At 34.8% G+C, this 22,798-nt stretch overlaps 1 protein-coding gene and 2 long non-coding RNA genes across 7 annotated transcripts; 1 reads left to right on the top strand and 2 right to left on the bottom strand.

Moving 5' to 3' along the window:
• Positions 1–8,253: 8,253 nt before the first annotated feature.
• On the bottom strand, positions 8,254–9,876 carry LOC138934392 (uncharacterized). Of its 4 annotated transcripts, none has more exons than XR_011447122.1 (5): positions 9,448–9,876; positions 9,172–9,294; positions 8,905–9,062; positions 8,576–8,836; positions 8,254–8,493 (listed from the first exon to the last, which is right to left on the bottom strand). It is a non-coding gene; the product is annotated as an uncharacterized lncRNA (long non-coding RNA). The 4 variants fall into 4 exon arrangements; XR_011447119.1 differs by having other exon boundaries at positions 8,576–8,833; XR_011447121.1 differs by having other exon boundaries at positions 8,254–8,496; positions 8,666–8,833.
• A 963-nt stretch (positions 9,877–10,839) lies between these two features.
• LOC138934390 (lanC-like protein 3 homolog) lies at positions 10,840–16,633 on the top strand. Of its 2 annotated transcripts, none has more exons than XM_070298079.1 (4): positions 10,840–10,885; positions 11,755–12,292; positions 13,465–13,841; positions 15,960–16,633. In XM_070298079.1, exons 2-4 carry the CDS (start codon positions 11,938–11,940, stop codon positions 16,506–16,508), a joined length of 1,281 nt encoding a protein of 426 aa, XP_070154180.1. In that variant the 5' UTR covers positions 10,840–10,885; positions 11,755–11,937; the 3' UTR covers positions 16,509–16,633. The 2 variants fall into 2 exon arrangements, with proteins under 2 accessions (XP_070154180.1, XP_070154178.1); XM_070298077.1 differs by lacking the exon at positions 10,840–10,885 and adding an exon at positions 11,426–11,603.
• Positions 13,233–22,481, bottom strand: LOC138934393 (uncharacterized). The gene is made up of 3 exons (XR_011447123.1): positions 22,419–22,481; positions 20,213–20,279; positions 13,233–17,227 (listed from the first exon to the last, which is right to left on the bottom strand). It is a non-coding gene; the product is annotated as an uncharacterized lncRNA (long non-coding RNA).
• Between the last annotated feature and the right edge of the window lie 317 nt (positions 22,482–22,798).

Below are 22,798 nucleotides of genomic sequence, written 5' to 3'. Positions count from 1 at the left end.
CGCAAAATCACCTAAGTATGGGGGAATAAGACGATATAAAATCTATAATACATCAGGATCAATCGCAGTCTTGTTCTCGACGTGCTGATATAAAAAGAAAAACGTTATGTCCGTACCAACGTTCGTGGACCTACAAGGATTCTTCGTCGGGATGAAATTTGTCGTAAAGGAGGTGGTGAGGACCGTTCTGGCGCATTACATTTTTATATACCCCCTATCATGGAATCTCCTCACAAAATCAGACAAATCGTGCGCTTCCTGGCTGATCGCGAATCACCATAGATTACGATGGGAAGACGGAAACGTGCCGTACAGCATGGCTAAACGCTTGATTACATCAGCCGTGCTCGGAACAGAAAAGGATGACGAGACGTCGACTCTCGTATACGTCAAGGGATGCCAGAAACGAGAATGGCTGGTGGATTTGCTTGAGAATCTTGCGAGAGAAAATTTAATCATTGAGACTTTTGATGCTGATTACGAAGATATTAAATCTTTAAATAATCTAGATGTTACTAATACTATACGATGCGGAAAACATGTTAAGAATTGAGCATTACAGAATGTATTAAAAATATTTAACTGGTGGTCGCAACACCAAAAAAAATTGTAATATTTTTATAAATAAAATGTGTAAACGTATTTAATGTTTTTTATTTCTTATTCTCCCCACTCCTTTCCTCGCGAGTCGTTTCTAAGAATTCTTTTTAACGTTGACCGTTTCCCCTTCTCCTAAATTTTCAGAGCAATAATCTCCCATCGCATCATACGTTGACCGTTTCCCCTTCTCCTAAATTTTCAAAGCAATAATCTCCCATCGCATCATACGTTGACCGTTTCCCCTTCTCCTACATTTTCAGAGCATTGATCTCCCACTACATCATACTTTTGAAAAATAAGCGTCACGTATATTCGATTAATTTTTATACGATCAGTATCGTGTCAACTGCTAGTACCAACGGTCCACTTCTCGGTTGCAAACGCGTGAATTACTACGTTCCACGAGACGAAATTAAGCCGTGTAAGAAACCGCGAGATAAAATTAAGCCGTACAAGAAGCCACTTGATTTGTAAGTATCACAAATGTTTTATATATTTTTCATATATGTTTTTTTCCATGCTATTTCATATTTTTTGTATTTTTCAGATGCGGTAAACCACGTATTTTGGTACGCAGATTTGCTTTGACGCGCACTGCTTATAAATACTTGTGGAATACTTATGTGGAACTGCATCCGGGCCATAACCGAGGCAACCGAATCGTTTTGTCTATCGATACATGGGAATCGCTAATGCGAGCGGACATTGAACAACTTGTACAAACGCCTAATCATGCGCCGATATGGATTAACGATTTAACAATTGAGATTGTTAAAATAAGTGATGCGAGTATTGTCAAACTTACGTTGCGCGATTCTTGCTTGTACATAAAACCGTCAACTATATTTTTCTTATTCGAACTCGAACATTGTGTTAATCACGAATATTTGAAGCTGTGCGAGAATCTAGAAGCTGTAAATGAGAGTTTCGATCAATTTGTTCGGAGTTTGCAAAGTAATATGTTTGGCGCCGAGAAAGATTCTACGGTCAAAATCTTGCGCGAAGTTTAGAAAGAGAGACAATGCGAGGCATGCATATGGGAAAAGGAAAGAAGAAGGTGCAGCAATAATCATTTTATTATATATATATATATATATATATATACTAATTTATTTTAAAAAAACGTGTGTATAATACAAATTGTGTGTGTGTGTGTGTGTAAAATATAAAATATAAAATATAAAAAATAATAAAAAATAAAAATAATAAAATAATAAAAATAATAATAATAAAAATAAATAATATAATAATCGGCGCTTGCCTTATATTTCAGACATCAACACCCGCCTTTGTAAGTACACCGATAAACATGTCCCTACGCGAATTTTAGCAGCCGGATATCGGCGCTCGCCTTATTATTTTACGCATAATAGTGCGCGAGCGACTTTTCCTGGAAAAAAAAATGAAGAGACCACCGCGATGGTTCTATCTTGTTTATATTATTTATAAATTCTCGAGCAGTCGGAAATCAGCGCTCGCCTTTGTAATACACCCCGCCGATTATGCTCCCGCGATAAGCTCCCCCCGCCCGCCTGACGTCAGTCCCCCGCGCCACAAAATCCCCCTCCGCCCGCGTGACATCATGCCCCCTCGCCCGCGCGGTTTCCCCTCGCCCCGCATTCCCCTCGGAGGACCTGAGTTAGAACTATTAATACTACTCACGGGTCGCTCCGCGAAATGCAGGTGACCCTCGGTGACGAGTGAGGATGTGAGAGAAGAGACTTGAAGTAATGTTTCCGCTAAGGGGTTAAATTTATCATCCAAGAATCATTTCAGGAAAAGAAAAAGAAAGAAGAGAAACATAGAAGAGATGAGAAAATTTAATGACTTACTATTTATTGAGAGCGTTGTTAAACAAAGTCACAAATGGTTTGCGGGGCGAGAAGATCTTGGCTCATGCTGTCAGGTTGGATGGAGGTCGCTGTAGTTACAGGTGGTTTCGCAACACAATTAGACAGAGTCTTAATACACTGATTAGTTTTGCTTCTCACTCACAACTTAACTTTCTAAGACTATTACAATCGAGGATAGAACTGTGAGAATAGGCTTAAAGACTTAATAATTCGGAACGAGTTGTAGCCAGACTTGGTGTAAAGGTTTTTTATATCGAAAGCCGAAGACGAACTCACTTTTCTGAGCCAGGATTTCGCGTATATCGAATCTTGGCGTCTCTTCGCGTACTTTCTCCATTAGGCAAATGTTCAGAAAATCTCGCGACTTTTGCGCATCTCCTCAACATCATCTCACTCATCCTGGTCCTTCTCTTTAGTGTTCTCTCTCTCTTCTTTTTCTCTCTTGTACGCGACCTTAACCCAATCCCGAAGCCTGTCCTATCAATCTAACCGGCATCGCGTCATGCTATCACCCAATCACAAGCACGCTCTAGGAACCTTATCCGCGCTCCTGCGTCGATATCGACCCTTCCCGAGATTCTCGATCATTCTGTGAGTACCGGTCTTTCGTGACGCACGTCGCCTTTAGAAAAGTGAACAAAAGCTCGGAATTTGGTTTTGCGATTCGGATCGGATCTAGTGATCAATCTCTCGGTTTTCTCAAGGTTCTCGGTAACAACAAGGACTTTATCAATCGGAAATCAAACGTCGAAATACGTTTAAGCGAGGAGATTTGTGAAGTGCGGCTCGGACCAGAGTGAGTGCGCATGGATTCTAACTGTTCTTCCCGACACCCCCCGAAACCAGAAACTCCTCGGGTACTTTATCCAACAGCAAGCAATATTCTTTTTTAACCAATCAATTTTTAAATGGTGCCTCTCTCATGAGTTGAGGGTGTCTCTCTTCCAAAATAAAGTTCAGCAGGTTGTGCCTATTGATGTAGATTTTTTGTTTTAAAAAATTAGGTCTCGCCCACTGGAGAGTCCGCCATGATCGGCCAAGTTGACAGTTTTATTATTCACTTGAGTTTTATCTCAAGCAGATAACGCGCAAGGGTGATCTGGCAGGCGAATATGTGGTGTCGAATGTCGCGAGTCTCATTGTCAGTCGCGGTTCATAGTTACATTTATAAAATATCACTCTAGTTCAGTGCTCAGATTTAGTTGCACATTTCGGCCCGATTCCGTGGCTCACGCCTATTGCCCCCCACTCACTGCTCGTGTGTTACCGACGAGACGCCAGATACGCGTAACTAAGGAGCGCAACGATTTGTCTCAGGAGCGTTCATATGTAAGAATGCCCAAATATAATAAATAAGACAATATTTTTTTAAATGCACCGCGAAAATTATCAAAATTCTAAAAGTTTTCTTCAATATTTTATATTTCATTGATATAAAATATTGAAGAAAAACTTTTAATTATAGAGAAGTATTGTCTTATTATTATGTTTGGGCATTCTTATATACGGACACTCCTGAGACAAAGCGTCGCGGTCCTTAGTTACGCATATCTGGCGACTCGTCGCTAACGTACGAGCGGTGAGTGGGGGGCAATAGGCGTGAACCACGGAATCGGGCCGAAATGTGCAACTAAATCCGAGCACTGCTCTAGTTCTTAGAAGGGCATTTGTTCGAGACTCTTCCTATAACGCGTTTTTACTAGAGGACTTCAAAAAAAAAATATTATTTGATTTATTTATTTATCTCTTGCATGCGCACTGTTTAGATTTCGAGCTTTCTCATGGTTCGAGTATCTTTTAGTTGCTGTTTAAAATTCTTAGTCTTCTAGGGGACCTTTGTTCGAATATTTATCACGCATGGTTTAGATTTTGAAATATTAGTCTCGCCTGCTAGATATTCTTTTAGTTTATTGTTTATGCTAAGTGCAGAGAGTTCCAGAACGTAGACGTTTAATATTACATGAAAGAAAAGAATTGTGGACTTAAATAAAGGACTTTTTTGTTCAGTTAACTATGCTCTATTCGCTCATGAACGGTCTTTACCAGATACCCTGCAATATTGATATGCACTAATGCAATACCATCGAGCGATTCATTTACACACACATACGCATATATTTATATATACATGCCTACACATATATACTACACAACATCTGTACACTGATTGCATTTAAATAAATCTTTTTAACAATTACATACAGCGCGTTCATGTCTAGTCAACTCTTTCATGAACCCTGATCTCGGCCGAGCTACTCCGCGCTCATGAAAGCGGACCATTACAAGTTTCTCAATTATTTTACTACATACACATACTAAGTTTTTATATAAATAGATAAATAAAAAAAAAATTTATACGAAAATATAATGCCCGAGGAATTTACATTGTGATTTTCAATGACTGTCATTGTTTTAATTATATATCTTGTTTACAAAAATATAATTTATACGAAATATTTTAGTTAAACAACAATATCAGAGTAAAGAAGAGAAAAAGAGAAAAATAAGGAACGTGAGATGTATTTCTTCTATATCAGACAACATATTGTTAACTAAAATATTGCGTATAAATTATATTTTTGGAATAATTTTTTTTAAATTTATCTATTTATATAAAAACTATATAAAAACTATATAAAAACTTAGTATGTGTGTGTCGTCCCAGACAGCACAAGGATGTCCTCAGGACGTCCAAAGGGCATCCAGGACATACATGTAGGATATCCTCAGGATATCCCATTGTAATCCTCAGATCTCCTCTGGATGTCCTGAGGAAGAGTAAATGATAGCCGTATATTAACCTCTGGAGAATCCAGGGAGATCCTGTGGAACATCCTAAGGATTTTTATAGGATATGTTATAGGGATATTTTTCGTATGTTTCAAGGAGCAAACTTTAAAATTTAAATATAAATTAAAATTATGTTTTGTTATTTACTGCCAATATTAAAAATCTGATATTAAAAATAGTTCATCGTTCTTTAATATTTGAGGCTTTCGTGCTGTACATGAATATTTTAGGTTTGGCTCCCGGGTTTGAATTGTGTAATATTTTCTAAACAATCCAATATCTGAATTCCCTATGTTGGAATTGCATCAGAAATTGAACTGATAGAAAATAATTACATTTGTAATTTCCTGTCAGTTGCTCTTTGCAAGCTTTATATAATTCTCATGACCAAATCTCAAATACGAGTTCGCGTGTCGCATAGCGGTAAACAAACGAACTAGCGGTTGAATACTATTGTTTGTAAAGTTTTTGGAATGTTGCGAACAGTAACATTTCTCATAAAATATTAAATAAATAATAATTTTGGATATATGAAAATGTGCGCATCAAATTCAATTATTAATATTAAACGAAATTAATGTTAACAATTAATTGCACATGTATATGTCCTCTGGAAATCCAAAAGACATCCAATATAATAGACAGGGCAGATATATCCTACAGACATCCAGGGGTTATTTATATGTCCAGTGGACATTTATAGGACATTAATACTTATTATAATACTTAAGATTTCTAAATTATATTAAATAGCTGACACAATTAAAAATAATTATGTATGCATATTAAATTTTTATAAATATATTTGTAATAATATCTTAAAACATCCTACAAATGTCCTGAACCGTCCTGGACATATTCAGGATGATCCTGAGGATGTTTTGTGCTGTCTGGGTTGTAACGTTCCTCTTTCGCAAGGCGGAAACAAAACAGCTCGGTCGGAATCTTGGGCTCGTGAAAGAGGTATCGAGATACGAACACGAAGTTATGTATTTGCGAAAAAGATTTATTGTATTATAAGATATGTGTGACATCGCGTAAATTTAGAATATACGGATGTAAGCGTCGAATGTAAGCGTATGTGCATGTAGATGTATAATACAAGTACAATATGTAAGCCTGTGAATGTATACTGGTGTGTGATTAATTCGGGTGCGGACGGAGCTGCATACAATGCAGCACGGTCACCTTCCCGCGTTCTTCAAGATCCGAACTATCAATTATAAATCACGCGGCGCAGATTTGGCAGAAGCCGCTAATTGTCGGGTCGTAGACCGTGTGGGCAGTAATTTCGGTAGCTTCGGTAGGCGGTCCTTCGACGCGTATGTGCGATGATATCGATTTTCGCACGTTGATCGGTGTCGCGGTAGGGATGTGGGTCGTCCCTCGACGCGGGACTTATCGCTCCGTATCTATGGCGAGTACGGTTTACCGATGGCAGTCGACTGTGAGTATCTTAATTCGTGCGGATATTAATTGTGTCGGTTAGCTGGATCACGACGTTATTTATTCGGACTTAAGAGTGTCGCGGCTGACGAGTACACCCGTCCGTGGAGGAGAACTCCCCTTCACGTGAATACTGCCGGTACACGTAAGTGGTCGAAAATCTGCGAGGTGCCGAGAACTCCCGGCGGTATCGAGTACGTTCGATCTCGTTTTGCCTCTAATTGTGGTTCGGAAGGATTACTCCTTTGAGATGCCGCAAACTCTCGGTGGAAGCTGGGTACTCCCAACCCCGTTTTCTCTCTCGTAGGAATTTTCTAAGGATCTTGGATATTTTTTCCAGGCGTCTTATTGATTCTGGCGGATCGGAAGATTTGTTTCCAATAAACGAAAACGCGCTCTATTTATACCAGTTTTTGGCGCTCGCGTCTACGTAATTCGCCTATTGTTCTAACGGTTTTTTTGTCATAGAACCGGCACGCGCGACTCGGGTGTTTTCGGTATCAGTCGATCGGTACCCGAGCGCGTCACTGGCTCTTGACGATTACGCGCGCCTAACGGCGCGGTTAGATGTTTAGCATGTTTTCAGACAATTATACTTGTAAGATTGTTGTACAAACGAGAACTTAATGTTATGCTATTAATATTAATATTATATCATGTTTTATTTTTATGTTAAGTAGGCAAAAGTAATAGATGGGTACTAATTTGCAAACCACAGATCCAGCTTGCATCGAGGGAAAGAAAGGAATCCATTTACAAAGTACCAGAATCTTTTAAGCGAGAGTTAAATATTTCATAGCCTCTGCTAATAGAATCTCGTGATCTGTAATGGACTGATCAACGCTCATTCATTAACTTGCAGTGTCTATTGAAGCAAAAATGATTTCGTACTATCGATGTTAAGAAATTGAGTAAACAGTTGTATTGCTATTCAAGTAGTGAATACATCAGTGAAGACAGTGGTTTAGCATGCCATACTCAGCAAATGCAGTATATTGTATATTATCTGTATTACAAAAGAAAAATCTTATATTTTATTTTTAATTTTTGATTTATTATTATCTTTGTAATTATTTTTTAGAAAAATTATCTTGTATCAATATGATAATTATATTTGTAATTATACTTGAAGATCATCTATATTTATATCCTGTTTTACATAATGCAAATACATATATTTACAAATATGGTGTTAAAATAGATATATTTATATATTTGTATATTAATATAACTGTGTTTTTCATGGCACAATTTTTAATTGTTTATGGACAGCATACAAAATATACTGATATACAAATATATAAATATATCTATTCTAATATCATATTTGAATATATGTATAAGTATATATTAAGTGATACAGTACATAAATATAAAAACTTTCAAGTATTATTATTATAAATATATAATTATCATATTGAAACAGGATTATTTCTCTGAAAAATAGTGTGTTCGTATATTTAATGTAATTATAATGGTAATAAATCGGTTAAGAACAAAATATATGATTTTTTTATTATGAAACAGATAATATACTGCATTTAAGTATAACACTAAAGCACTATCTTCTCTGATGTATTAACTTACTGAATAGCAATGTACATGTTTACTTAATATTCTAACACTGTAAGTCAATAAATGTGCGTTGATCATTCCATTACAGATCACAAGATTCCATTAGCAGAGGCTATAATATTTAACTCTCGCTTGAAAGATTCTGGTGCTTTGTAAATGGATTTCTTCCTTTCCCTCGATGCAAGCTGGATCTATGGTTTGCAAATTAGTACCCATCTATTACTTTCGCCTACTTAAAATAAAAATAAAACATGATATAATATTAATATTAATAATATAACATTAAGTTCTCGTTTGTACAACAATCTTACAAGTATAATTGTCTGAAAACATGCTAAAACTGTCTTCCTTGATGTATTAACTAACTAAATATAATGCACATGTTTACTTAATCTTCTAACATTGTAAGTTAATGAATAAGCGTTGATCATTCCATTACAGATCCCAAGATTTTATTAGCGGAGACTATAATATTTAACTCTCGCTTAAAAATTTCTCGTGCTTTGTAAATGGATTGCTGACAATCGATGTGATCCACTGATTTGCGAATTAGTATCTACCTATTTCGTCTGCTTGAAATAAAAATAAACATGATATGATGTTAATAGGCAGCATAATATCGTTTGTACAGCAATCTTACCAGTATAATTGTCATCATTATAATTTTGACAGTTTTCCTTTAAGTTGAATATATCCACAATACTTAAAAACATTATTTCATATTGTAGTTACATAATAGTTACCCCAGCACTGGTATATGTTGCATACATAAATACATTATTTGTAACGTAGATCCCACTATAAATAAAAAAAGAGATTGATTAATTTCTTGACAATTATTAGACACATATGCTTATGATGCATATACATATTTTTGTATTATGAAGATATAACAAAAATTACTCACCTTTAATAGTAATGTGTTTTATTAGATATATCTAAGAACTTGTTCCACATTGCTAAAGTACACAAGCTCTTTCATATTAGCAAAAAATACTTATCCAATGTCACTTTATAGAATGAGCAAAACCTCGAAGATTTACAGATATGTTTGATAACATGATAATAAGATATTAAGAGATTAAGACAGTGACATACGAAAGGTTAGGAAATCTCTCGTATGTGCAATGTAGAAAACTATTAGAATATCTTTATTATTTATATACAGATTTTTGTTGCATACCTGTGTTTTTCATGCTGTCCGTAAACAATAATTGTACTGTATTCTCTCGCACTTAAAATTTCACGTATATGTTACGGCATCGTTATACGAAAAATACTCCAAACGACTCTACCCCTCCCTTTACCCCTCCATCAGAGTGCATTAGATTTTGTTTTTCAAGACAAATGTGAATCAACAAACGTTTTAATTAGTTTTTCCGTGACCAACAAATGATTGCGCATCGATTGAACTAAGTTTGAAACAAAAATAATATTTTTCCGGCTAACTTCACATAAAATTTTTTCATATTTTCAAAAAAAAATATTAACCAACAAACATTGTAATTAGGCCAACAATCACCTACAAATGATTCGTAAAAAAAAAATTATAAAAGTGAATGTTGATCGGCTAACTTTATGGAGCTACATATCTAGACCGAGTGTTGAAGAGTGGGAGCCAAGGTGCACATAGAAAAGGACATACTATGTTTCGTGCTCCTTGCGTTCTCTCTTGCTTGCGCGTAGCATGACGAAAGAGAGCAGTATGCTCTGTGCGAGCGAGAGAGAACGCAAGAGGCACGAAATAGAATATGTCCTTTTCTATGTTCTTCTCGGTTCCCACTCCTTAAATAAAGGCAAACGCTCGGTCTAGATATACTATGTCTATGCCCGTTCCTTTGCATTGTGCGATAGACCCTAGACATAGTATATCTGGATCGAGCGTTTGCCTTTATTTACGGAGTGGGAGCCGAGGAGAACATAGAAAAGGACATATTCTATTTCGTGCCTCTTGCGTTCTCTCTCGCTCGCACAGAGCATACTGCTCTCTTTCGTCATGCTACGCGCAAGCAAGAGAGAACGCAAGGGGCACGAAACATAGTATGTCCTTTTCTATGTGCACCTTGGCTCCCACTCCTCAACACTCGGTCTAGATACACTATGTCTATGGATAGACTTAGGCCGGTATTCATAGTCAGTTCTTATTTTAAGACCGTCTTAAGTAATGTCTTAAGATGCTAACACGGCTCTGTGATTAGTTTAGAGTTTAGGACATCTTATTATTTGACATGTTATACGGTTAAGACGGTTTTAAATGTAAGAACTGACTATGAATACCGGCCTTAAAGGTTGGCACCATCTACTTTCAAGCATTTCCACCACAGACTTCTATATAATACTAGACCGCCAACTCCCTTATATACTGACCGAAAAATTGACTCCAAAAAGTATGTATCACTGGTCTAGTTTCCACCGAAGTATTAAGGGCTCGTTCCCACTGAGCGCGTCTCGCGTCGCGTCATGCGTCGCGTTACAAGATAGCCAATCAGAACGTCTGTTTTATTGCATCATCTCCGACGCGACCTTCTTGCGCGACGCGTCGATTTGGTTCGTTTGGTTGCTCGACATTCTCGCGTTTGCCATTGTTGGTCACCATGTCCACCGACACAGAACTGACATTTGTAAGTGATATGATAATGATATGCAACAGCATAGTGCTTGGCATAGAAAATAATTGTTTTTCGGATTCTCATTCACTGTGGGCTTCCATAATTCTACAAATACAAACCCAACAAATGACATAAAAATAAAAATAAACAACAGATTGACTTGCTGTGATATAATTAGTAATGGAGAAAAAGTAACTTTAAAAATTTTGATAATAACATAATTTCATACATACATACTATACTCACTCTGTTTCAATCGTATGTCTCCGATATTTAATACACTGTTTTAGGTCATATATACTGTTTTACAGAAAACAGATAATCAGATTTGTACTATATTTTAATTTAAAGGTTATGTTCACATTTATTGCAACCAATAACCTAGCGAACTAGTACATTCTGCGCATGTGTTGATTTGCCGCGACGCGTTCAGTGTGAATAACAAAAAACGCCATGTCTTGAACTGCCGTCGCGTCGCGTCGTGACGCGACGCGAGACGCGCTCAGTGGGAACGAGCCCTAATTCGCATCTAGTACGGCATAGAATCAAATTTAAGTCGATGGAAACACGATTGACTGCATTCATTTCACTCCCACTTCGATCAACAAGCTTTATCGGAGTAGCACCGAATTGACATGAAATTTAGTCGGTGAAAACGGTTGAAAGTAGATGGTGCCAACTTTTACTTTTCATTATTTCGTAATCATCAATATATAATCTATATATCGATGTTCGTAACAGTTACCATTTGTTTGTATTAATTATCAAAATAGAAAATTAACAAAAAAATTGTCAAGGATTATGTGTATTTATATTCACAAGCAAAAGTTAAGTTGGCTCTACTGAAATATCAATCTTTCTAGCTTCTATTCTACTTTCAGTAGAAACAGTACGTTAAATTCGATGCGCACCGAAACAGAATCGGATTGACGACTTCGGTGGAAACTAAAACACTGAGGCGCTCTTTGGCTTCTTTCTAACTAAACTGGGCTAAACGCAGTATGCTGCGTTTATTAATCTAATTGATATTTCCTTGAGTAAACCTTGAGAATTTTTCTGACACAATGTCGCAACGACCTAGGTACTTTGTGAATGAGTACCATGCACGTGAGAAGGAGATCATTAGTTGTGCGACATCAATGCGACGCGATATTGATGACAGTCTATGTGCCGCTAAGATTAATCTACGCAAGATTCTGCAGCGTATTGTTGATAAGGAACCGCCCGAACGTGCGGAACCAGATGGTAGTCTGTATGTTGGTGCATCAGGTATCTCTTATGCGTTTCTACGTCTTGCTAAATACACTTTATTGGAAGCTGAGACTGAAAAATATCTGTCGCTGGCCGAGCGTTACTTATGTTCATCTCTGGCAATGGTGCAACGTCGCGGGAACCGTTCTGGCACTGGCTTCCTTTTGGGTTTGTATGTATACTTTGTTAGGAACATGTGAGTGAAATATGATGGAAAGAGAAGGAAATTTAAATTATAGATTGGACTGTTATTTTTGAATTTGTTAAATATCACAAAAACGATAATGTAATTATTAAGTGCAAGATAAAATTATTAATAATTTATTTAATATAGCATATTCTCTCTTTCTCATGTAATAAAACAAGAATAGATCAGCTACACACATAGAATGTCAACTTTATTATGTGTTCAAAATTTAATATTTAAAATATTTAAAAAAAAATAATGTGCCTGTATATGATCTGTAGAGGTGTGAAAAATCTTTTTAATAGAAAATAAACGTCTTTTTTATTCATTGAAAAAACAAATAAAAAACATCTGTTTTTCTTTTTTATTTATTTTTGTTTAATAAAATATTATTTTTCTTCACATTTTTTATTAATAAAAAAACTAAAGTTTTCATATGTTTTTAATTAATTATTTTAAAAGTAATTTTAATGAGTTAATAAAACTTGCGGCAAATTAAACTAAAAAAAAACATGATATGATTCAAATAAGTTTCAGTTAAATACATAACATAAATTTTTATTATGCATCTAACCGAAATTATCCAAATTATGTTGTGTTTTAGTATCATTCTAACTAAAAATCTCATTAAGCCATTAAAATTGTTTTTAAAAAAGTAAAATAAAAAATAAAAGGATTAGTTTCTAGTTCATAAAATGTTTACATTTGTGAATTGCGAATGGATGGAGGAAGACGTTTGTAAAAGATTTTAATACTCTTTAATGATAGTAAAAATGTTAAAAATACATATGTAAGAACAATAAAATTTTGTAAAAACAAGACGTGATTTTTTTCATAAAATATATTTTATAACGGAAATTTAATTTTTTTTTTATTTACATCTCTAGTGATCTATATTTAATAAAGATAAAATACTTAATAAATTGATAAAATACTTATTAAATTAATACATATTTTATTTTGCATTTCTAGTTTCTGCCCTATTAAATTGTATAGTAACCAATATTGATAAATATAGGAATAATATAATGAAATGAAATGATAATATATTATTTCTTTCTATTATTATGTTTGTATTTTTTGACAATTAAGATAGAATAAAATTTGAAAATATATAATGATCTATTTAAAGTAAATGATTTGATTATTACAGGAGATTGGGGCATCCTAGCAGTGGGCGCAGTCCTCGCAACTGTCCGAGGTGATGAAAAGACTGCTAGTGAATTTATAAAGCGCTACACAGAGACGGGAGTACGCTGTAGGGAAGTGAACTTTCTGAAATGCGGATCGGACGAATTCTTTGTCGGTCGCGCTGGCTTCTTGTATAGTGCATTGTGGTTGAATCGCACGATAAAAAAAGTCGTCGTTCCACTCGATACAATGCATGAAATCGCGCGGACGATCGTTGTCTCGGGCAAGATGTACGCACGAGTGCATAACAGTCCATGTCCATTAATGTACGCATATTACGGTACGGAATATCTAGGCGCTGCGCATGGACTCTGTGCAATTTTACAAGTCCTTATACAGGTGGTTATAATAAATATCCACTTTCTGGTATAATTACATTGGTCAACAAAATGAGACCTTTTTTTGCCTTAAGTTCTATTAAGTTATTTCTGGTAGATTTTTTTAGCGCTGATTATGAATCTAGGAGTCGATTGTGTAGCTTGAAACGAAATGAAAATTACAAAAGTAAACAGATTTACTAGATTTCGACAAATAAAATCGTAGATATTCTAGTGAATATCTTCACTTTTATAATTTTCACATCATTTTAAGATACACAATCCACCCCCTGGTCGTAAAAATGGCGTATTTCGTCCAGTTTTTGAGAAAATCTCAGTCAAGGTTGCTACAACCCAGCAAACCAAGATATAATTGTTATATAATATGTACGTAATAAGAGCACATGTTACATCTATGTTATATGGTAGATATATTCGGTGTTTGCTGGGAATAGGCGTTTTTGAGTGAGTTATATCTTTTGATGTCAGAAGTACCAAACAGGATAGGTTTTCTTTCAAAAAAATGGTCGAAACATAAGTAACATTATCGCAATGTCCGCCAATCGTATGTCTCCAATTGTCTGTTACTAAAATTACTAAAATTTTTTAAAAAACCATTCTAATTATGTATACGTTTTTGTGGGCGCTTTCAGTTAAGAGCAAAATTAGAATAGTTTTTGACATTAGTATTTTAGTAACGGACAATTGAAGACGTATGACTAGGGGACATTGCGATAAATGATGTTTTTTATATTTTGAACACTTTTTTTTTAAGAAAATCTTTCCTGCCTGGGAATTCTAGCATTTTTATTATGAAGTATAAGTCTTGAGCTTCATTTTGAGCTGTCATTGCTTTCTGGAGCACCCCCCCCCCCCCTTCGAAAAATATAACTCACGCAAAGGTATCAAAAACGCCTATTTCAGCAACTTTAACTGAGATTTTCTCAAAAACTTGATGTGATACGCCATTTTTAGCCAAATCCAGCGCAGGTTTTTTTTTAAACAAAAAAAGTTTAATAACGAGTGAAAACGAACCAATAACGAGTTATTTTAATTTCAAGATATTTATATAAAATTATTCCTACCGCAGCATCTTTATTCCTATGTCACCACCGTCAACTCGGAGTTTCACGGTGACTACTCAGGAACCTTAAGTACTAAAGTAAAAAATGGGGAATTCTATTTAAGAAAACATCAGTTGCATTGACCTTACCTTGAAAATGTCATTCAAGGTCAAATCCATATGGCCCTCTCAAAACCATGCAACTTTTGTCTGAAACATTTTTGTCTATCAGATTGGTTTCAAGATATTCGGTTCGATTATTTAAAATAGGACATCCTGTATATATACAGGTGTGGCATTTATATCGAGACACCTAAATATTTAAAAAATAAAGCAAGATGTTAGAAAGAAATGTTTCACACAAAAGTTGTTCGGTTCTAAGAGGGTCATAAGATGGTGCCATTAGTTTTATCTTGGGTGAAGGCGCTTCGGAGATTTCAATGTCAATCTTGTTTTATTTTCTTTACACCAATTGATGTCTCTCATTTCTTGAGCTTAAAATATTAAAGTAACATTATTGCAAAATGAATAATTTTATGAAATATTTCATAGTTTATGTAAACTTATGTCGAAATAAAATAATAAAATAAAGTATAAAATATCTCGTAAACTATTAAACTTTTGGCCATCATATCCCTATAACTTTTTATGCAGAATATTGCAAAGAATCAATTTATGTAAAAAAAATTGGGGTGTTTCCATTTAAAAAAACAAGATTGACATTAAAATCTCCGAAGTGTCTCCACCCAAAGTCAAACTAATGGCACCATCTTATGATCCCCTTAGAACCGACCAACTTTTGTCTAAAACATTTTTTTCTATCTTACTTTATTTTTTTAGATATTTAGGTGTCTCAATATAAATGCCCCATCCTCTGCGTGCGCGCGTGCGTGCGTGCGTGCGTGCGTGCGTGCGTGCGTGTGTGTGTGTGTGTGTGTGTATGTGTGGTGTGTGTGTGTGTGTGTGTGTGTGTGTGTGTGTGTGTGTGTGTGTGTGTGTGTGTGTGTGTGTGTGTGTGTGTGTGTGTGTGTGTGTGTGTAATATATATTACTTATTTATATTCTCTTTTATATCCAGGTGCCATCATTCTTGGATAACAATGCCGATATTGAGAGCATTACACGAACTTGTGTGGATTATCTATTCAGCTTACAAATGACTTCTGGCAATTTTCCGTGCGCTATGGATGAAATAAATCGTTCTAGGCGAACTCATAAAGATAGTGACGATGAATTAGTGCATTGGTGTCACGGTGCTCCTGGCGTTATTTATATGATGGCAGCGGCATATCTGCGCTGGAAGGATCAGCGTTATTTAAACTCATGCATACTTACTGGTGACCTTGTCTGGCGTAAAGGCCTCCTGCGTAAAGGGCCTGGGATTTGTCATGGTGTAGCCGGCAACGGTTATGTCTTTCTTCTCCTATACAGACTCACTGGCAATGAACTTCACCTCTATCGAGCCGCCAAATTTGCAGACTTTATGAACTTATCACAGTTTCAATCTGATGCACGTATACCTGACTCACCATATTCGCTTTACGAAGGAATTGCCGGCACCGCCTGCTTTCTCGCTGATCTTATCGAACCGGAAAAAGCTCATTTCCCTTTCCAAGATGTGTTCTGAGATTAAATACTAATAAAATATTAAATAAGAAGTTTTTCTTTATTTTTTGCATTTTAAATCTATTTATCTCTATATTTTGGTTTTAATTTATGTATTATATCAATATAGTATGATTTTGACAACTATGATTTTATTTATTTCAGCATAAATATTTATTATTGTATTTGTCTATCATTAAAGATTATATGCTATTTTTTAAAATGTTGGATTAGATAAATGTTTCTTTAAAAATTGATTTTTAATAACAAATAAATAATAATAATCATAATATCTAATAATGTAGAACAATATACATTAAAACACTTTATTATAATAAAGTTCTTGTGCAAAGCTGCCAGATTGTGGGAAATGGGAACCCCCACCATTTACTACGGAATTTACTAATACAAACGTAGCCGCCTGCGTATAGCCTAAGATCCATACTCATAATTGGTTCTTATTTCAAGACCGTCTTTAAGTAATGTTTTAAGATGCTAATACACCTCTGTGGGCGGTATTCATAGTCCAAGCTCAAGGCAATACTTAAGATCATCTTGGTCAAGATTACCTTATTCAATTCAGACCATCTTTGAGATCGTAACAATTCATAATCGCAAAATAAAAGACGATCTTCGAAAAGTTCTCGCCTAAGAAAATCTCATTTAATTTGAGACTCCTTCTCGAAGATGTGCTTAAGATAACTTATTGTCTTATTGACATTCGGCTATTTCCGTATATTTCTGTTAGAACAAACCAATAAGAATGATTTTTTTCTTTTGAAGCTGATTTAACCACATTACAATATAACACCATTGTCTATAATATCTATAATCATAGCATCCCAGATAGCCAAGTCTGTTCGAACAGATTTTGCCAAACGTCTGCTATAAATTTTTGTCAGCAGAAAATTCCAGATTGTATACAAAGTCTGTTATATCAGATAATGATAGCAGAATGTCAGCAGAAATGTTACAAAACCTGCTGACATAATTTAACAGCAGATCAGTAGCAGAAACCGAGCAGGATTTGCATAGAATTATTATAGCAGATAGCCAGCAGAAACTGAGCAGGATCTGCACAACGCAATTTGATGTCAAATTGATAGCAGAAATCGAGCAGGATCTGCGCGCGCGCAATCTGATGGCAGATTGGTAGCAGAAGTCGAGCAGGATCTGCTAACATGACTTGACATCAGGTTGTCGGCAGAAATCGAGCAAGATCTGCGCGTGCGCAATCTGATGGCAAATCGGCAGTAGAAATCAAACAGAATCTGCAGCTTTTAGCATTCATATAATTTATTGAAATAGTATAGTTTATTCGCTTACAGCTATGCGGCGCACTATTCACTTTCTATATCCGTATTCAAGTTCTTGTTACGAGCGTATATATAATGCCTGCAAAATGCGACTAATAACATCCCAGACAGTACAAGGATGTCCTTAGGACGTCCAAAGGGCATCCAGGACATACATGTAGGATATCCTCAAGATATCCCATTGTAATCCTCAGATCTCCTTTGGATATCCTGAGGAAGAATAAATGATAGCCGTATATTAACCTCTGGAGAATCCAGGGAGATCCTGTGGAACATCCTAAGGATTTTTATAGGATATGTTATAGGGATATTTTTCGTAGGTTTCAAGGAGCAAATTTTAAAATTTAAATATAAATTAAAATTATGTTTTGTTATTTACTGCCAATATTAAAAATCTAATATTACAAATAGTTCACCGTTCTTTAATATTTGAGGCTTTCGTGCTGTACATGAATATTTTAGGTTTGGCTCCCGGGTTTGAGTTGTGTAATATTTTCTAAACAATCCAATATCTGAATTCCCTATGTTGGGATTGCATCAGAAATTGAATTGATAGAAAATAATTATATTTGTAATTTCCTGTCAGTTGCTGTTTGCAAGCTTTATATAATTCTCATGACCAAATCTCAAATACGAGTTCGCGTGTCGCATAGCGGTAAACAAACGAACTAGCGGTTGAATACTATTGTTTGTAAAGTTTTTGGAATGTTGCGAACAGTAACATTTCTCATGAAATATTAAATAAATAATAATTTTGGATATATGAAAATGTGCGCATCAAATTCAATTATTAATATTAAACGAAATTAATGTTAACAATTAATTGCACATGTATATGTCCTCTGGAAATCCAAAAGACATCCAATATAATAGACAGGGCAGATATATCCTACAGACACCCAGGGGTTATCCAGTGGACTTTTGTAGGACATTAATACTTATTATAATACTTAAGATTTTTAAATTATATTAAATAGCCGACACAACTAAAAATAATTATGTATGCATATTAAATTTTTATAAATATATTTATAATAATATCTTAAAACATCCTACAAATGTCCTGAACCGTCCTGGACATATTCAAAATAATCCTGAGGATGTTTTGTGCTGTCTGGGATCGTAATTGTTTCTATCAATTTAATTTCTGGTACGACTCCCGTACCGGGAATTCAGATATTGAACTGATTTTTAGAAAATCAGACAGATAAATATCCGATTTTCACTTGTTTGGAAAGAAATTATCCAAATAAGTGAAAATCGTTCGTTATTATATCTATTTAAGATATAAAATAGAAATTAACTTCCATATAAATAAAATATTTTAATTTTGATTTAATTTCATAAATTAATTATTCAAATTTTCATATATGTATTACATTAATACATATTATTAATATTATAAATTTATGTTATTAATACAAACGTCAGAAAATGACATCCCGTGAATGTGTCATATCAACTATTGACGTCATTTTTGAATCTTATGAGACCTAACTTTAGGATTAACTCTAATTGGTTATTTTGTGACCAAAATTTACTGTCATTTTGCTACTTGGACTCGAGACTCTTTAAATGTTTAAATCCATTTAAATGTACCATTTTATATAAATGTCTAGAAATTGCTCGATTTCTGCTGTCAATCTGCCGTCAGATTGTGCGCAGGCTCTGCGTGGTTTCTGCTGCCAATCTGCTCACATTGCCTGTCAGCAGGCTCTGTCGACAAAACCTGAGCTTAATGTGGTCACAGATGGCTATGGTTTTGGCATGGAATTCTGATTAAATTTGCTGCCAATCTGCGCGCATGCTGCTAGCATTTTGCTATCTGGGATGTTAGCATTCCTCTTCTGAGTTTAAGTAAAGTTCGTTATAAAACTATTAAAATACAAAGTTTGTTTTTGTTTTAATATACAAAGTAGAAATGTCGAAATATTATAGCACAATAAAAAAAAACTTTTTTAGAAATATTAAGAGATTTCAAGCACGTTATAGAGGTAAAAAAAGTGATAGTTCTACACTTCGTGACAACCCAGTAAACACAGATACATAACTGTAACATTGCCATAATGAAACGGAATGTACCCAGATAGACAAGTCTGTCGAAAGCAGATCATGCCAAGTGCCTGCTATCAATTATTGTTAGCAAAAAGGATACAAATTTGGTACAGAAGTTGTTATTTCAGATTAAATCGACAGATTGGTGCCAAAAACAAAGCAGAATATGCTTACAGAATGTGAGCAGAAATCGAGCAGAATCTGCTAACTTGACTTGACATCAGATTGTCAGCAGAAACCGAGCAAGATCTGCACGTGCGCAATCTGATGGCAAATCGGCAGCAGAAACTGAGCAGAATTTGCAGCTTTTAGCCATTTATATAATTTATTGAAATAGTATAGTTTATTTGTTTACCGTTATGCGGCGCATTATTTACTTTCTATACCCGTATTCAAGTTCTTGTCATGAGCGCATATAAAGCCTGCAAAATACAATTAATGACATTTTAATTATTTTTATCAGTTTAATTTCTGATACGATTCCCATACAGAGGTATTCAGATATTAAACTAATTTTTGGAAAATCGGACAAGTAAATGTCTGATTTTCATTTATTCGGACAGACATTGTCCGAACAAATGAAAATAGTTATTATATCTACTTAGGTATAAAATAGAAATTAATTCCATATATAAACTTTAATTTTATAAATTATTTAAATTTTTCTATATATATTACATTAATATATGTTATTAATATTATATATTTATATGTTATTAATACAAATATCAGAAAATGAATATTAATATATCAACTGTGATGAATATAATATATCAAAACAGTCTTGTGAATATAATATATCAACTTTTACGTCATTTTCGGGTTTTATGAGACCTAGTTTAGGACATTTAATATTGATCATTTTGTGACCAAAATTCAGCATTATTTTGTCACTTGGGTTTAAGATCCTTTAAATTCATTTAAATGCATTATTTTATATGAATGACCAAAAGCTGCAGATTCTGTTCGGTTCCTGCTACCAATCTGCCGTCAGTTTGCGCGTGCGCAGATCCTGCTCGGTTTCTGCTGCCAATCTGCTCTCAGATTCTGTAAGCAGGCTCTGCTGGCAGATCATTAGCCTAATGCGGACATAACAGATGCCAAATTGCTAGCAAGATCTGAGGAAATCTGTTGCCAATCTGCTGGCATATTGCGCGCATTTTGCTTACTGGGTAACAAATAATATAACGTATTTGTTACATGTAACATTCACGTTAGTTATAATTTCCCACTCATACAAAATTGCAGTTATATAACATGAATATAATATGTTACTAAAATGTTATATGATTGTTACAGTCATGTAATACTCCATCCAAGTAGCAAACTGACGTCACAATGACAGTAAATTTTGGTCACAAAATGACCAATTAGATATCCTAAGTTCTCATGAGAATCGAAAATGACGTCGATACCCAGACAGCACAAAACATCCTCAGGATCATCCTGAATATGTCCAGGACGGTTCAAAACATTTGTAGGATGTTTTAAGATATTATAAATATATTTATAAAAATTTAATATGCATACATAATTATTTTAGTTGTGTCAGCTATTTAATATAATTTAGAAATCTTAAGTATTATAATAAGTATTAATGTCCTATAAATGTCCACTGGATAACCCCTGGATGTCTGTAGGATATATCTGCTTTGTCTATTATATTGGATGTCTTTTGGATTTCCAGAGGATATATACATGTGCAATTAATTGTTAACATTAATTTCGTTTAATATTAAGAATTGAATTTGATGCGCACATTTTCATATATCCAAAATTATTATTTATTTAATATTTCATGAGAAATGTTACTGTTCGCAACATTCCAAAAACTTTACAAACAATAGTATTCAACCGCTACTTCGTTTGTTTACCGCTATGCGACACGCAAACTCGTATTTGAGATTTGGTCATGAGAATTATATAAAGCTTGCAAACAGCAACTGACAGGAAATTACAAATATAATTATTTTCTATCAGTTCAATTTCTGATGCAATCCCAACATAGGGAATTCAGATATTGGATTGTTTAGAAAATATTACACAACTCAAACCCGGGAGCCAAACCTAAAATATTCATGTACAGCACGAAAGCCTCAAATATTAAAGAACGGTGAACTATTTGTAATATTAGATTTTTAATATTGGCAGTAAATAACAAAACATAATTTTAATTTATATTGAAATTTTAAAATTTGCTCCTTGAAACAGACGAAAAATATCCCTAACATATCCTATAAAAATCCTTAGGATGTTCCACAGGATCTCCCTGGATTCTCCAGAGGTTAATATACGGCTATCATTTACTCTTCCTCAGGACATCCAGAGGAGATCTGAGGATTACAATGGGATATCCTGAAGATATCCTACATGTATGTCCTGGATGCCCTTTGGATGTCCTAAGGACATCCTTGTGATGTCTGGGTTGTGATCAACCTGCTGTGAGGTTATGCTATTAACCGGCAGAACAAATTTAATGCGAGCATAATTAATACATATAATCAAGCTATGCATGCTTAGGATATTGCTAAAGAACTAATTATGTAAGTAATGGCAATTACCTTTACTATCACTGTATCTTTTTGGTTTAGTTTTTGTATGTAGACAGTACATATATATTCATCATGTCACTTGTTGACACTCAATTATTTTCAGGTTGGCAATACGATTTTTATAACTCTCGTAGCGTTTACACGTCTACTTAAAGCCGGATTTGTAAGTCTACTCCTTTTCCTCAGCAGAAGTAGCGTTATTACAACTGGTGCAATAACATCGGCGTAAAGCACTGTTTACACGGCATTTAACATCAGTAGTTGCAACAGCGGTTGTTACTAAACCGGATTAACGTTGCCGTGTAAACGTACTCATAGGCTATCGTTCGCTAACGACAACGATAATTGTCGCTAAGACATTAGAGAATCCCGCCACTGGGCTGCGTTCG

Source organism: Polyergus mexicanus, unplaced genomic scaffold (genome assembly GCF_030449975.1).
Source record: "Polyergus mexicanus isolate NDT 795.1 unplaced genomic scaffold, iyPolMexi1.0 SCAF_6, whole genome shotgun sequence".
In the NCBI taxonomy this organism is placed as follows: domain Eukaryota; kingdom Metazoa; phylum Arthropoda; class Insecta; order Hymenoptera; family Formicidae; genus Polyergus; species Polyergus mexicanus.
This window is presented reverse-complemented; position numbering and strand designations above follow the sequence as displayed.